The sequence below is a fragment of the Bombina bombina genome, chromosome 11, assembly GCF_027579735.1.
Source record: "Bombina bombina isolate aBomBom1 chromosome 11, aBomBom1.pri, whole genome shotgun sequence".
NCBI lineage: Eukaryota > Metazoa > Chordata > Amphibia > Anura > Bombinatoridae > Bombina > Bombina bombina.
This window is the reverse complement of record NC_069509.1, coordinates 35,973,168-35,989,018: the sequence shown is the minus strand read 5'-3', so window position 1 is coordinate 35,989,018 and position 15,851 is coordinate 35,973,168. Positions and strand designations below refer to the sequence as shown.

The 15,851-nt window shown below is 40.4% G+C and overlaps 1 protein-coding gene across 1 annotated transcript in view; it reads left to right on the top strand.

Annotated features, from left to right (window-relative positions):
• Positions 1-15,851, top strand: part of SETD1A (SET domain containing 1A, histone lysine methyltransferase) — a 116,868-nt gene that overhangs the window by 9,743 nt on the left and 91,274 nt on the right. Inside the window, exons 3-7 of the mRNA XM_053694806.1 lie at positions 5,146-5,244; positions 5,403-5,673; positions 9,310-9,416; positions 9,505-9,689; positions 11,365-12,178. Coding sequence (XP_053550781.1) covers positions 5,146-5,244; positions 5,403-5,673; positions 9,310-9,416; positions 9,505-9,689; positions 11,365-12,178 — 1,476 coding nt within the window. The remainder of the gene's footprint in view (positions 1-5,145; positions 5,245-5,402; positions 5,674-9,309; positions 9,417-9,504; positions 9,690-11,364; positions 12,179-15,851) is intronic.

The window sequence follows — 15,851 nt, the reverse complement described above, 5'->3', positions numbered from 1 at the left end:
ACCGCAGCACTTTTCCATTTTCTGTCCGTTTGGGACCAAGGCTATTTTTACATTTTTGCGGTGTTTGTGTTTAGCTGTAATTTTCGTCTTACTCATTTACTGTACCCACACATATTATATACCGTTTTTTTCGCCATTAAATGGACTATCAAAAGATACCATTATTTTCATCATATCTTATAATTTACTATAAAAACATTATAAAATATGAGGAAAAAATGGAAAAAAACACACTTTTTCTAACTTTGACCCCCAAAATCTGTTACACATCTACAACCACCAAAAAACACCCATGCTAAATAGTTTCTAAATTTTGTCCTGAGTTTAGAAATACCCAATGTTTACATGTTCTTTGTTTTTTTTGCAAGTTATAGGGCCATAAATACAAGTAGCACTTTGCTATTTCCAAATCACTTTTTTTTCAAAATTAGCGCTAGTTACATTGGGACACTAATATCTTTCAGGAATCCCTGAATATCCATTGACATATATATATTTTTTTTTCGAAGACATCCCAAAGTATTGATCTAGGCCCATTTTGGTATATTTCATGCCACTATTTCACCGCCAAATGCGATCAAATAAAAATAATTGTTCACTTTTTCACAAATGTTTTCACAAACTTTAGGTTTCTCACTGAAATTATTTACAAACAACTTATGCAATTATAGCATAAATGGTTGTAAATGCTTCTCTGGGATCCCCTTTGTTCAGAAATAGCAGACATATATGGCTTTGGCTTTGCTTTTTGGTAATTAGAAGGCTGCTAAATGCCACTGCGCACAATACGTGCATTATGCCCAGCAGTGAAGGGGTTAATTAGGGAGCATGTAGGGAGCTTCTAGGGTTAATTTTAGCTTTAGTGTAGTGTAGTAGACAACCCCAAGTATTGATCTAGGCCCATTTTGGTATATTTCATGCCACCATTTCACCGCCAAATGCGATCAAAGTAAAAAAAAACGTTAATTTTTTCACAATTTTAGGTTTCTCACTGAAATTATTTACAAACAGCTTGTGCAATTATGGCACAAATGGTTGTAAATGCTTCTCTGGGATGCCCTTTGTTCAGAAATAGCAGACATATATGACTTTGGCGTTGCTTTTTGGTAATTAGAAAGTCGCTAAATGCTGCTGCGCATCACACGTGTATTATGGCTAGCAGTGAAGGGGTTAATTAGGTAGTTTGTAGGGAGCTTGCAGGGTTAATTTTAGCTTTAGTGTAGAGATCAGCCTCCCACCTGACACATCCCACCCCCTGATCCCTCCCAAACAGCTCCCTTCCCTCCCCCATCCCACAATTATCCCCGCCATCTTAAGTACTGGCAGAAAGTCTGCCAGTACTAAAATAAAAGTTTTTGGGGTTTTTTTTAAAAGAAAAAAAAAAAGCATATTTACATATGCTGTGTTTAGGATCCCCCCTTAACCCCCAACCTCCCTGATCCCCCCCAAAACAGCTCTCTAAGCCTCCCCCTCAGCCTTATTGGGGGCCATCTTGGGTACTGGCAGCTGTCTGCCAGTACCCAGTTTGAACAATTAAATGTTTATTTTTTTATTTTTTGAAATTTTTTCTGTAGTGTAGCTCCCCCCCACCCACGCACCAACCCCCACCACCGAAATTACACCTAATGGGGTATTTTTTTAGATTAAATGTCCCACTTTTATTTAGCTTTGGGACACATTTTTTCTGTAGTGTAGCGGCTCCCACCCGCTCCCTCCCCGTGCACGCGCCCGCCCCCTCGTGCACGTGCGCGCGCCCGCGTGCCCCCCCCCCGGACTTCCCCGCCCACGATCCCGTCCCCCTCCACATGACCAGGGCCATCGATGGCCGCCACCCACCTCCCACACCGGCTCCCACCCACCAACGATACCGGCCATCGATGTCCGGTGCAGAGAGGGCCACAGAGTGGCTCTCTCTGCATCGGATGGCCGTAAAAGGTTATTGCAGGATGCCTCCATATCGAGGCATCACTGCAATAACCGGAAAGCAGCTGGAAGCGAGCAGGATCGCTTCCAGCTGCTTTCCACACCGAGGACGTGCAGGGTACGTCCTCAGGCGTTAACTGCCTTTTTTCTGAGGACGTACCCTGCACGTCCTCGGTCATTAAGGGGTTAAATGATTATTAACCCTTTGAGTGCTAATAAGTTTCTCTGGTGCTAACGACAGCTCAGAGCCATCATGAGCACTCTCCCACCTTGAGGGAGATCTGGGGGCTCCTTACTGCTCCTACCCCGGCCTGTAGAGTGATGGGCATCGCCGGGGCTTCACGTGATGCGCGGTGACGTCACGCGCAATTACTTGATGACGTCACCGCACAACTTTATTTATACTTAATGTTAAGTATAGGAGCAGGGGGCATGCTGCTTAGAAGCCTGTATCTCAGGCATCTAAGCAGCTACAGACCCCCAAGACCCACTGTTGGAAAGGTAATCGTCTAAGTCTTGGGAGTCTGTAAAAAAAAATAAAAAAGTTAAAAAAAAGTTTTTCAAAAATAATAAAAAGAAAAGAAAATATTAGCACCCAGGTGGGAAATGGCTTAGCAGCCAAAGGGTTAATCACAGTAGAATTGCACAATCAACAAGTGCATAATAAAGACAGTGCAAAGGCACAACGTTTGAAATTAAAATGAGCAGTAGATTTAGTTCTGTCAAATTTCAAAGTTAATTACATTTTTTGTCTGCCTGCATCATGTGATAGACATCAGCCAATCACAAAATGCGCATACGTATTTTATGTTAGTTCCTGCACATGCTCAGTAGAAGCTGATACCGTTTACAAATTGTGCAGATAAAACGATTTAGCAAATTTAGATAATGGGAGTGAATTGGAAAATTGTGTACTCTGTCTGAATCATGAAAGTTTAAATTTGACTTTATTGTTCCTTTAACCTTTTGATGACAGGGTTAAGTTGTCTACATCGGAACAATGTTCCGATGTAAACAAATTGAGATCCTGCGATCGTGCACGCAATCTCAAGATTTCAAAGATGGGATCGGGTCAGGGGGCGTCCTTATGATGCTAGGCACGCCCTCCAGAATGCGATCGCATCCTGGAAGCGCCATTGGTAATTGTTTTGTATGGCGTAGCATAGAAGCATTGTGTCAGCATCTTTCTCATGAGTCGCAGGTTTTCCATCCCTACTACAGAAATAAATGTACTGGTTCCTAAGGAAATATGTGTCAGGATCTGTCGTATTTTGAGTATAAAATAAGTTAAAGGGACAATGTACTGTATATTTTTTCCCCTTAAAGGGACAGTCTGCGCCAAATGTTTTATTGTTTAAAAAGATTGATAACGCCTTTATTGGCTATTCCCCAGTTTTGCATAACCAACATGGTTATATTAATATACTTTTAACCCCTGTGATTACCTGTATCTAAATATCTTCTGACAGCCCCCTGATCACATGGCTATGTATTTATTATCTATTGATTTGTATTTTAGCCAATTAGTGCAGTGTCATCCACAACCCACGGGTGAACTAGCAGTCTTCTGTTGTGAAAAGCAAATAAAAAAAGCATATGATTAAGAGGCTATCTGTAGTAGCTTAGAAACAGGCAGACATTTAGAGGTTTAAATGTTATAAAGTATATTAATATAACTGTGTTGGTTGTGAAAAGCTTGGGAATGGGTAGTAAAGGCGTTATCTATCTTTTTAAACAATAACAATTTTGGTGTTGACTGGTGTTAAATTGATTACAAATAGCTCCTTTCCCTTTCTTTTTAGTTTGAAATAGCTGCTTTTACCTTTTGGTATCCCCACCTATACTGAAAAATGTCAATACTTTTTTAAGTATTGGCTGTATTAAAGCTATGTAAACATAGCCAGCAGAAGAAATTACACTCCCAGTGGGGATAGGCGAAATAAGTAATAAAATGTTTATTTTCAATTAAGTATTGGGCATTGGTGTACAGACAGAGATGAGATAAGGAAGCTTTTCTGTGTATAAAAGGGATGTATAAGAATGTCTGATTTCTTTACAAGCTCAGCCCATTTAATGGGTTGTGGTTTCAAAGACCAAAATCGGCTATTTCATATACAAACATAAACTTAAAGGGGCAATTTAAAATACATTTTATACTCTGCTGCTGGTGTAACATGTCTTTAGAAATACATTTAAAGGGACACGAAACTCAAAATTTTTCTTTCATTATTTTAAATAGAGCACCGTTATTGAAAATATACAGGAAAGGATTAAAATTGTATGTTCTGTTTGAATTACGAAAGAAAAATATTTGGGTTTTGTGTTCCTTTAAATGGAAACCAATTTTACTGTACAGTGTTCCTTTAAATTTGCCAACCCCCGATCTAGCACTATTGAAGCCTGCTGATCACATTCAGTATTGTGTTAAAGGGACGCTGAACACAAATGTTTTCTTTCATGATTCAGATAGAGCAGCAACTTTCTAATTTACTTCTATTATCAATTTGTCTTCGTTATCTTGGTATCTTTATTTGAAAAGCAAGAATGTAAGCTTAGGAGCCACTCAATGTTTGGTTCAGCACCCTGGGTAGCGCTTGCTGATTGGTGGCTAAATCAACAAGCGCTATCCAGGGTGCTGAATCAAAAATGGGTCGGCTCCTTAGCTTAGATTCCTGCTTTTTTCAAATAAAGATAGCAAGAGAACAACGAAAATTGATAACTAAATTTAGAAAGTTGCTTAAAATTGCTGCTCTATCTGAATCATGGAATAAAACTTGGGTATCCCTTTAAGTGTAAAAAATAGTTTTTAAGACCTTTTCTGTCATGCATATAAATACAGAACATAAGGAAAAGTTAGCTTCAATTCCAATAGAAACTAATATTGCAGTTTGACTGTCTGATGAAATAATCGTCTGCCTTTTCTTTACTTGTGGAGAAGTTAGATCTCTGCAGTCGAGAATAGAAAGCTTTGATTTATTCTGGACAGGAACAGGAGTTTTGCAGGAAAACAAAACTGACCTAAGATGTTTAAATGCCCTCTGTCAAATGGAAGAAAATGATTGTCCTGGTAACTTGGTAGCAACTGATACAAAAACACCAGGGGGTAGGATACCCTTGTCCAGGTGATAGAGTGGTTGTAGTCATATGTTAGATCGCTAGTATTTGTGCCAATACAATCTTTAGTGTATGTTTTGCATCTGATATGTTTGCCTCTTTATTCAGGATGGAGCATTCCTCCCAGTTGGTGACGTACGGGACCCCCGGCAGCATCGTATGTGGAGCAAGCCAAGAGATGTGTCACTTCCTGTACCCAAATTTAAGGTATGGAAGTGAGAACTGTAGGGCGACATTTGGCTTTCACAAAGCTGATGCTACATTACAGGGGTAGGTTGTGCTACCATTGATTAAAAGTTGCGAATGGGCTGATATTTTTCTGCAGAAGTTTTTTTCAGTCTTTTAATTACTCTTATCTGTCACAGTTTGATGAGTACTACGTGGGACAGCTCCCCCAAAAGGAAATCACATTCGCTCACCTGAACGACAATGTGCGAGAGCCCTTCCTTGCAGACATGTGTCGTAAATTTGGGCAGGTGGAGGAGGTGGAGATTCTGTTACACCCTAAGAACCGCAAACATCTGGGCTTAGCCAAAGTTCTGTTTACTAGCTCTAGGGCAGCCAGGGAAACAGTTGCTCAACTCAACAACACTTCTGTCATGGGCAACATAATTCACGCAGAGCTTGACCTGCGAGGTGAGAGGCTTGGGCATAAGTCGGGGAGGCTATATATGCACCCAGATTGGTTTGTGTGTGGAGGGTTATCAGCTAAGAAAAATCATAGATGGAAAAAATAAAGGGTTCAAGTTTAAAATGCTTTGAGGGGCATGAAAATAAAGATTAAACCTTTTTTTTTTTAAATATATTGTATTTAAAATGATGGTAAATTTCACATTTTAATATATTTTGCAAGGAAAAATATATTAGTTAACAAACAAAACCGCGTAATTATTTTTTAAAACAGTGTGTGTGTGTATATATATATCTGACCCACTCTCTACATAGGCTTTCAAAAGGCTGGACTTCAAGAATGTCATATGACACACACACACACTGATTGTATGGTCATTGGAATTGTCATAAAAAAAAAAAAGAGTTTATCCCAGTGGGCCGGCATAACGTTGTAATGGAAGCATTTCACGGAAAGATTAAAGAAGTACACATATATTATGTCAAAGATCACATATATGGCATTTGATTAGCTAAAGTTTACCATCACTATACATTTCTGAAATTGTTACTGTGCTTTATTAATGTAGGGTAGCCATTAGAAACATATATGTAATTTGTTTTTTAACCACTGCAGAAGTGAATATGTGCTGAAAGGCGTAGAAAAATTGTACATTGACATAATAATTCATGTAATTGGTTGTACGACAACATACAGTCAGTTTCTTTTTTTTTTTTTTTTACTGTCTGGCCATGGTTTGGTGTTAGTGCTTTGGCAGTTACCTCCCCCTGGATGAGATGTGTAGTGATGTATAAGTGCTTATGGTGAGATGTTGTGTTTTACAGGCGAGTGATGTATAAGTGCTTATGGTGAGATGTTGTGTTTTACAGGCGAGTGATGTATAAGTGCTTATGGTGAGATGTTGTGTTTTACAGGCGAGTGATGTATATGTGCTTATGGTGGGGAGATGTTGTGTTTTACAGGTGAGTGATATATAAGTGCTTATGGTGAGATGTTGTGTTTTACAGGCGAGTGATGTATAAGTGCTTATGATGAGATGTTGTGCTTTACAGGCGAGTGATGTATAAGTGCTTATGGTGAGATGTTGTGTTTTACAGGCGAGTGATGTATATGTGCTTATGGTGAGATGTTGTGTTTTACAGGCGAGTGATGTATATGTGCTTATGGTGAGATGTTGTGTTTTACAGGCGAGTGATGTATATGTGCTTATGGTGAGATGTTGTGTTTTACAGGCGAGTGATGTATATGTGCTTATGGTGAGATGTTGTGTTTTACAGGCGAGTGATGTATAAGTGCTTATGGGGAGATGTTGTGCTTTACAGGCGAGTGATGTATATGTGCTTATGGTGAGATGTTGTGTTTTACAGGTGAGTGATGTATAAGTGCTTATGGTGAGATGTTGTGTTTTACAGGCGAGTGATGTATATGTGCTTATGGTGAGATGTTGTGTTTTACAGGCGAGTGATGTATAAGTGCTTATGGTGAGATGTTGTGTTTTACAGGCGAGTGATATATATGTGCTTATGGTGAGATGTTGTGTTTTACAGGCGAGTGATGTATATGTGCTTATGGTGGGGAGATGTTGTGTTTTACAGGCGAGTGATATATAAGTGCTTATGGTGAGATGTTGTGTTTTACAGGCGAGTGATGTATAAGTGCTTATGGTGGTGAGATGTTGTGTTTTACAGGCGAGTGATGTATAAGTGCTTATGATGAGATGTTGTGCTTTACAGGCGAGTGATGTATATGTGCTTATGGTGGGGAGATGTTGTGTTTTACAGGCGAGTGATGTATAAGTGCTTATGGTGAGATGTTGTGTTTTACAGGCGAGTGATATATAAGTGCTTATGGTGAGATGTTGTGTTTTACAGGCGAGTGATGTATAAGTGCTTATGGTGAGATGTTGTGTTTTACAGGCGAGTGATGTATAAGTGCTTATGGTGAGATGTTGTGTTTTACAGGCGAGTGATGTATAAGTGCTTATGGTGAGATGTTGTGTTTTACAGGCGAGTGATGTATATGTGCTTATGGTGGTGAGATGTTGTGTTTTACAGGCGAGTGATGTATAAGTGCTTATGGTGGTGAGATGTTGTGTTTTACAGGCGAGTGATATATATGTGCTTATGGTGAGATGTTGTGTTTTACAGGCGAGTGATATATATGTGCTTATGGTGAGATGTTGTGTTTTACAGGCGAGTGATGTATATGTGCTTATGGTGAGATGTTGTGTTTTACAGGCGAGTGATGTATATGTGCTTATGGTGAGATGTTGTGTTTTACAGGCGAGTGATGTATATGTGCTTATGGTGACGAGATGTGTTTTACAGGCGAGTGATGTATAAGTGCTTATGGTGAGATGTTGTGTTTTACAGGCGAGTGATGTATATGTGCTTATGGTGAGATGTTGTGTTTTACAGGCGAGTGATGTATATGTGCTTATGGTGAGATGTTGTGTTTTACAGGCGAGTGATGTATATGTGCTTATGGTGACGAGATGTGTTTTACAGGCGAGTGATGTATAAGTGCTTATGGTGAGATGTTGTGTTTTACAGGCGAGTGATGTATATGTGCTTATGGTGAGATGTTGTGTTTTACAGGCGAGTGATGTATATGTGCTTATGGTGAGATGTTGTGTTTTACAGGCGAGTGATGTATATGTGCTTATGGTGGTGAGATGTTGTGTTTTACAGGCGAGTGATATATAAGTGCTTATGGTGGTGAGATGTTGTGTTTTACAGGCGAGTGATGTATAAGTGCTTATGGTGGTGAGATGTTGTGTTTTACAGGCGAGTGATGTATAAGTGCTTATGATGAGATGTTGTGCTTTACAGGCGAGTGATGTATAAGTGCTTATGATGAGATGTTGTGCTTTACAGGCGAGTGATGTATATGTGCTTATGATGAGATGTTGTGCTTTACAGGCGAGTGATGTATATGTGCTTATGGTGAGATGTTGTGTTTTACAGGCGAGTGATGTATAAGTGCTTATGGTGAGATGTTGTGCTTTACAGGCGAGTGATGTATAAGTGCTTATGGTGAGATGTTGTGCTTTACAGGCGAGTGATGTATATGTGCTTATGGTGAGATGTTGTGCTTTACAGGCGAGTGATGTATATGTGCTTATGCTGAGATGTTGTGTTTTACAGGCGAGTGATGTATATGTGCTTATGGTGAGATGTTGTGTTTTACAGGCGAGTGATGTATATGTGCTTATCGTGAGATGTTGTGCTTTACAGGCGAGTGATGTATATGTGCTTATGGTGACGAGATGTGTTTTACAGGCGAGTGATGTATATGTGCTTATGGTGAGATGTTGTGTTTTACAGGCGAGTGATGTATATGTGCTTATGGTGAGATGTTGTGTTTTACAGGCGAGTGATGTATATGTGCTTATGGTGAGATGTTGTGTTTTACAGGCGAGTGATGTATATGTGCTTATGGTGAGATGTTGTGTTTTACAGGCGAGTGATGTATATGTGCTTATGGTGAGATGTTGTGTTTTACAGGCGAGTGATGTATATGTGCTTATGGTGAGATGTTGTGTTTTACCGGCGAGTGATGTATATGTGCTTATGGTGAGATGTTGTGTTTTACAGGCGAGTGATGTATAAGTGCTTATGGTGAGATGTTGTGTTTTACAGGTCAGCAGAGACAGAAGTATTACGATTTAATCATAAGCGGCTCTTATAACCCCCAGACTGTCCCCACTGGCGGGAGGTGGGGACAGGAGCGATTGAAGCCCGAGACGGTAATGTTTCCTGTCTTTGTTGTAGATCAGGTCTGAGATTTTTCATTGTCACAACTCTGCTTTATCCCCTCATGTCCTGTCTCCCCAGGTTGACTCTCGACGACGCCTCTCAAGTGAATCTTCATCTTTACTCCCTGGGAATGGGACCCCATCCTCTCAGGACCCAGGCTCCTCTTACAGTCAGTACACACCGTCCCTTTCCTCCTCACAAGGCACCCCATACACTCCTAGAGGCGGAACGCCCTTCTCTCAGGACTCTGCCTACTCAAGCAGGTATACAGGGCTAGCGCTTCTCTTTTAGGTTTAGTCCCAGTTCCATGTACATGGTTCCATCTTTGACAAAGTGTAATTGTGTTATTATTAAAGGGACTTTAAGCACATATTTTTTTCTTTCATGATTTAGAAAGATCATGTAATTTTAAACAACTTTTTAATTTACTTCTATTATCTAATATGCTTCATTCTCTTGATATCCTTTGCTGAGAAGCATATATAGATAGGATCAGTAGCTGCTGATTGTTGGCTGCACATAGATGCCTTTTGTGATTGGCTCACCCATGTGCATTGTTATTTCTTCAACAAAGAATTTATGAAAAATGACGCAAATTAGAAAATAGAAGTAAATTGGAAAGTTGATTAAAATTGTATCCTCTATCTGACTAATGAAATATATTTTTGGGGTTTTATGTCCCTTTTAATGAAATGTTTAATTAAAGGGCCATTAAATACAGTAGAAATGCATAATAAAAAATCCATTGTAATGAGAATTTTTTTCTGACAATTGTCATGATTTTATTCCATTTCCTTGCCCCTTGTATCATGTGACAACCATCAACGAATCAGACTCAAATACTGTATGTATACACTGTAAACTCTTGCACATGCTCAGTAGCAGCTGGTCCCTCAAAAAGTGTGCATATATAAAGACTGTGAACAATATGTTGGACGTAAATTCAAACGTTGTTTAAAATTGCATGCTCTATCTGAAGCATGAGAATTAAATTTTAAAGGGACACTGAACCCAATTTTTTTCTTTCCTGATTCACATAGAGCATGCAATTTTAAGCAACGTTCTAATTTACTCCTATTATCAATTTTTTTTGTATTCTTTCTATCTTTATTTGAAAAAGAAGGCATCTAAGCTAAGGAGCCAGCAATTTTTGGGTTCAGAACCATAGACAGCACTTGTTTATTGGTGCTGTCCAATCAGCAAGGACAACCCAGGTTGTTCACCAAAAATGGGCCGGCATCTAAACTAACATTCTTGCTTTTCAAATAAGCATACCAAGAGAATGATGAAAATTTTATAAAAGGAGTAAATTAGAAAGTTTTTTAAAATTGCATGCTCTATCTGAATCACAAAAGAAAATATTTGGGTTCAGTGTCCCTTTAACTTTAGTGTCCCTTTTAAACGATTTTCCAGAGTACACATTCATTGTACAGTGTGTAAATATAGATACTTTGTGTGCGTTAGGTTGATGTGCTTCATATGGACCTTCAGTGATGGTAAACTTGATCATTGCAGAACATAGGCCAGAAAATCAATTGGCTGGATGAAGAAACGTCAAATAATAAAAAATAAAAAAAAAGTTTAGATCTGTGCTGCGAGGAGGAGCTGTAGAAGTAAATTCTAGCAGTAAGAACACTTTATTTTAGAAGGAAAAAAGGAATGAAAGTTTGTTTGGATTTATATCATAGTTACACTGATATGTTCCGTAATGATCAAGTTTACCATTATTTTAAGCATTGCTGTACCTGTTTTCATTTTATGGAGGTTTCATGGTGTAATTCCAAGATAACTTTTTTTTTTTCTCCACCACATCCTATTGTAGGAATGTAATGCAACAGTCTTTATGGAAAGTAACTATTTTGTTTTATTTGAATAGACTGCGGGGAACATTTAGGTGTTCAATTCCTACCCAAAGTGACTCCAGTTTCTGTTTCTTAGACAGGGAACTCCCAGCCATTCAGGCTCCCAGGAGGCCTCCAGTTACAAGTCTCGGCGTCAGGAGAATAGCTCTGGAGATTCTTACACACATCGCTCTGGGCACCACTACTCCCCAGCTTCATCTTCTTCCTCTTCCTCTTCCTCGCGCCACGAGAGTAGCCACAGACGTTACCATAGACATCAGCACCGCTCCTCTCCCCCCTCCTACAGATCATCTCGCCACCGCAAACCGTCTGCACCCCCTGAAGAGCCTCAAGTACAACGTTTTCCTGGGACCCCACCTCTCCCTCCTGCTGCTCCTCCACCACCACCTCCTGACGATATCCAAACTGACCGGGATTACAGAGTAACGCACCCCCCTCTTCCTCCATCAGTTCCTGTCCCCTCTTCCAGTCTGCTGCACCCACCTCCTCCTCCTTCAGATGGTTGGGAGCCGCCTCCGCCGCCACCTCCTCCATTGCCAGCCTCTTCACCACCCCCTTCGCCAGCCCGCTCCTGCTCCCCGCTTCCAGATGGCATGTCTGAAAGTCTTCCGTTTACACAGCACAGCAGCAGTTTGGACTCTCGTATCGAAGCTCTGCTTAAGGAGCAACGCTCTAAGTTCTCCTTCCTGCCCTCTGACACAGAAGAGGAAGATGAAGGGACCACAGAGGGGGGTGGCCAGGAGACAGTGACTGTGGAAGAGGCTCCTCCCCCTGCACATGCCCCATATACACCTCCCCCACCGGTCATTTTTGAGGATGTGTCAGCGGAGTCGATCCTAAGGACAGCAAATGGGCAGGAGCGGGTGAGATACAAGGTCTCATTATTCCAGGTATTGTAGCAAAGGTGCAATCAAAGTAACAAATCTCACCCCTGAACTAATGTAATTACTAACACACAAGGTTTGTTTGTTTTTTCTCCACATTTATTATCAGCTGAACTTGTCAAGCTTTGTTTTCAGTTCTTTGACCTCCGCACTAACAACCAAAGGTATTGATTGTCTCATTTGTCAGAGCATGTTAGTTTATCATTATCGCCTTTGCAAATCTATGTGTTTAAACCATCCAAAGGGTTAAACACATAGGTAAAGTATTAATCTGGAGCCACAGAAATCAGTCTGGTCCCGATCAGCAGTGCTATTCGCAGACCTAGCTATGCAACTAACAATGGCAATAGGTTCAGCTGCAGTTTCTGCTAGGTACAAGCAAGTCTCTGTAGCTTTCAAGCAGTTCTTTACCTATGATAGAAAGCAATTTTTTTTCACTATAACGACCCTTTAACACAAGTGTTACTTGACCTGATAGAATCTATAGCAGATAACAATTAATACGAAAAACCTGTCATAATTAAATTTAAAAAAAATCATATAGTTGTATTTGCAAGCTCAGATCTCATCCAAAAACTGATTGCTTGTTTAAAAGGGCAGTTATGGTCAAAAAATGACTTGCATATAAAGGGGTTATATACACAGTAGAAGTGCTGCTTGGGACCCATGGAGGACTGGTGGACCTGAGCTCAAAGTGCTGCTGATCCAATCAGAAGCTGTACATCTGAGTCGTGCGACTAGCGCTGCTGATTGGATGAGATGCGTTTTCTTTCATGTAATTGGCAAGAGTCCATGAGCTAGTGACGTATGGGATATACAATCCTACCAAGAGGGGCAAAGTTTCCCAAACCTCAAAATGCCTATAAATACACCCCTCACCACACCCACAATTCATTCAGTTTTACAAACTTTGCCTCCTATGGAGGTGGTGAAGTAAGTTTGTGCTTAGATTCTACGTTGATATGCGCTTCTTAGCATTTCGATGCCCGATTCCTCTCTGAGTACAGTGAATGTCAGAGGGTACCGAAGGGAGTATCACCTATAGAATGCAATGGCTTTCCTCGCGGGAGATCTATTTAATAGGTTCTCTGTTATCGGTCGTAGAGAATCATCTCCTACCTCCCTTTTCAGATCGACGATATACTCTCATATTCATTACCTCTACTGATAGCCAAACCAGTTCTGAAACGGTTATCTGCTATATGTGGATGGGTGTCTTTCGGTAAGTATGTTTCTCCAACATAGGTGTGTCCGGTCCACGGCGTCATCCTTACTTGTGGGATATTCTCTTCCCCAACAGGAAATGGCAAAGAGCCCAGCAAAGCTGGTCACATGATCCCTCCTAGGCTCCGCCTACCCCAGTCATTCTCTTTGCCGTTGCACAGGCAACATCTCCACGGAGATGGCTAAGAGTTTTTTGGTGTTTAAATGTAGTTTTTATCCTTCAATCAAGTGTTTATTTTAAAATAGTGCTGGTACGTACTATTTACTCTGAAACAGAAAGGAGATGAAGATTTCTGTTTGTAAGAGGAAGATGATTTTAGCAAACGTTACTAAAATCGATTGCTGTTTCCACACAGGACTGTTGAGATGAAGTAACTTCAGTTGGGGGAAACAGTTTGCAGACTCTTCTGCTTGAGGTATGACTGGCCACATTTCTAACAAGACTTTGTAATGCTGGAAGGCTGTCATTTTCCCTATGGGGACCGGTAAGCCATTTTCTTAGTTTAAGGAAAAGAATAAAGGGCTTCATAAGGGCTTATAAAACTGGTAGACATTTTTCTGGGCTAAAACGATTACTTTACTAAACATATTTGGCAGATTATAACTCTTATAGTTATTATAATCTTGGGGATTGTTTTAAGAAAAAGGCAGGCACTGTATTGGACACCTTTTTCAGATGGGGGCCTTTCTAGTCATAGGCAGAGCCTCATTTTCGCGCCACTAATGCGCAGTTGTTTTTGGAGAGCAAGGCATGCAGATGCATGTGTGAGGAGCTAAGAACCACTGAAAAAGCTTATAGAAGGCGTCATTTGGTATCGTATTCCCCTCTGGGCTTGGTTGGGTCTCAGCAAAGCAGATACCTGGGACTGTATAGGGGTTAAATGTAAAAACGGCTCCGGTTCCGTTATTTTAAGGGTTAAAGCTTTCAAATTTGGTGTGCAATACTTTTAAGGCTTTATGACACTGTGGTGAAAATTTGGTGAATTTTGAACAATTCCTTCATACTTTTTCACATATTCAGTAATAAAGTGTGTTCAGTTTAAAATTTAAAGTGACAGTAACGGTTTTATTTTAAAACGTTTTTTTGTGCTTTGTTGACAAGTTTAAGCCTGTTTAACATGTCTGAACCATCAGATAAGCGATGTTCTATATGTATGAAAGCCAAGGTTTCTCCCCATTTAAATATATGTGATGATTGTGACATAGTGTCCAAAAAAAGTAGGGACAATGATGCCACAGATAATGATATTGCCCAAGATGATTCCTCAAATGAGGGGAGTAAGCATGGTACTGCATCATCCCCTTCTGTGTCTACACCAGTTTTGCCCACACAAGAGGCCCCTAGTACATCTAGTGCGCCAATACTTATTACCATGCAACAATTAACGGCTGTTATGGATAATTCTATTGCAAACATTTTATCTAAAATGCCTACTTATCAGAGAAAGCGCGATTGCTCTGTTTTAAACACTGAAGAGCAAGAGGACGCTGATGATAACGGTTCTGACATACCCTCACACCAATCTGAAGGGGCCAGGAGGGAGGTTTTGTCTGAGGGAGAAATTTCAGATTCAGGAAAAATTTCTCAACAAGCTGAACCTGATGTTGTAACATTTAAATTTAAATTAGAACATCTCTGCGCACTGCTTAAGGAGGTATTATCTACTCTGGATGATTGTGACAATTTGGTCATTCCAGAGAAATTATGTAAGATGGACAAGTTCCTAGAGGTTCCGGTGCCCCCCGATGCTTTTCCTATACCCAAGCGGGTGGCGGACATAGTAAATAAGGAGTGGGAAAGGCCCGGCATACCTTTTGTTCCTCCCCCTATATTTAAGAAATTATTTCCTATAGTCGACCCCAGAAAGGACTTATGGCAGACAGTCCCCAAGGTCGAGGGGGCGGTCTCTACTCTAAACAAACGCACTACTATTCCCATAGAAGATAGTTGTGCTTTCAAAGATCCTATGGATAAAAAATTAGAGGGTTTGCTTAAAAAGATGTTTGTTCAGCAAGGTTACCTTCTACAACCAATTTCATGCATTGTTCCTGTCACTACGGCAGCGTGTTTCTGGTTCGAAGAACTAGAAAAGTCGCTCAATAAAGAATCTTCGTATGAGGAGGTTATGGACAGAGTTCAAGCACTTAAATTGGCTAACTCTTTTATTTTAGATGCCGCTTTGCAATTAGCTAGATTAGCAGCGAAAAATTCAGGGTTTGCTATCGTGTCGCGCAGAGCGCTTTGGCTAAAGTCTTGGTCAGCGGATGTGTCTTCCAAGACAAAATTGCTTAACATCCCTTTCAAGGGTAAAACACTGTTTGGTCCTGATTTGAAAGAGATTATTTCAGACATCACCGGGGGAAAGGGCCACGCCCTTCCTCAGGATAGGTCTTTTAAGGCTAAAAATAAGCCTAATTTTCGTCCCTTTCGCAGAAACGGGCCAGCCTCTAATTC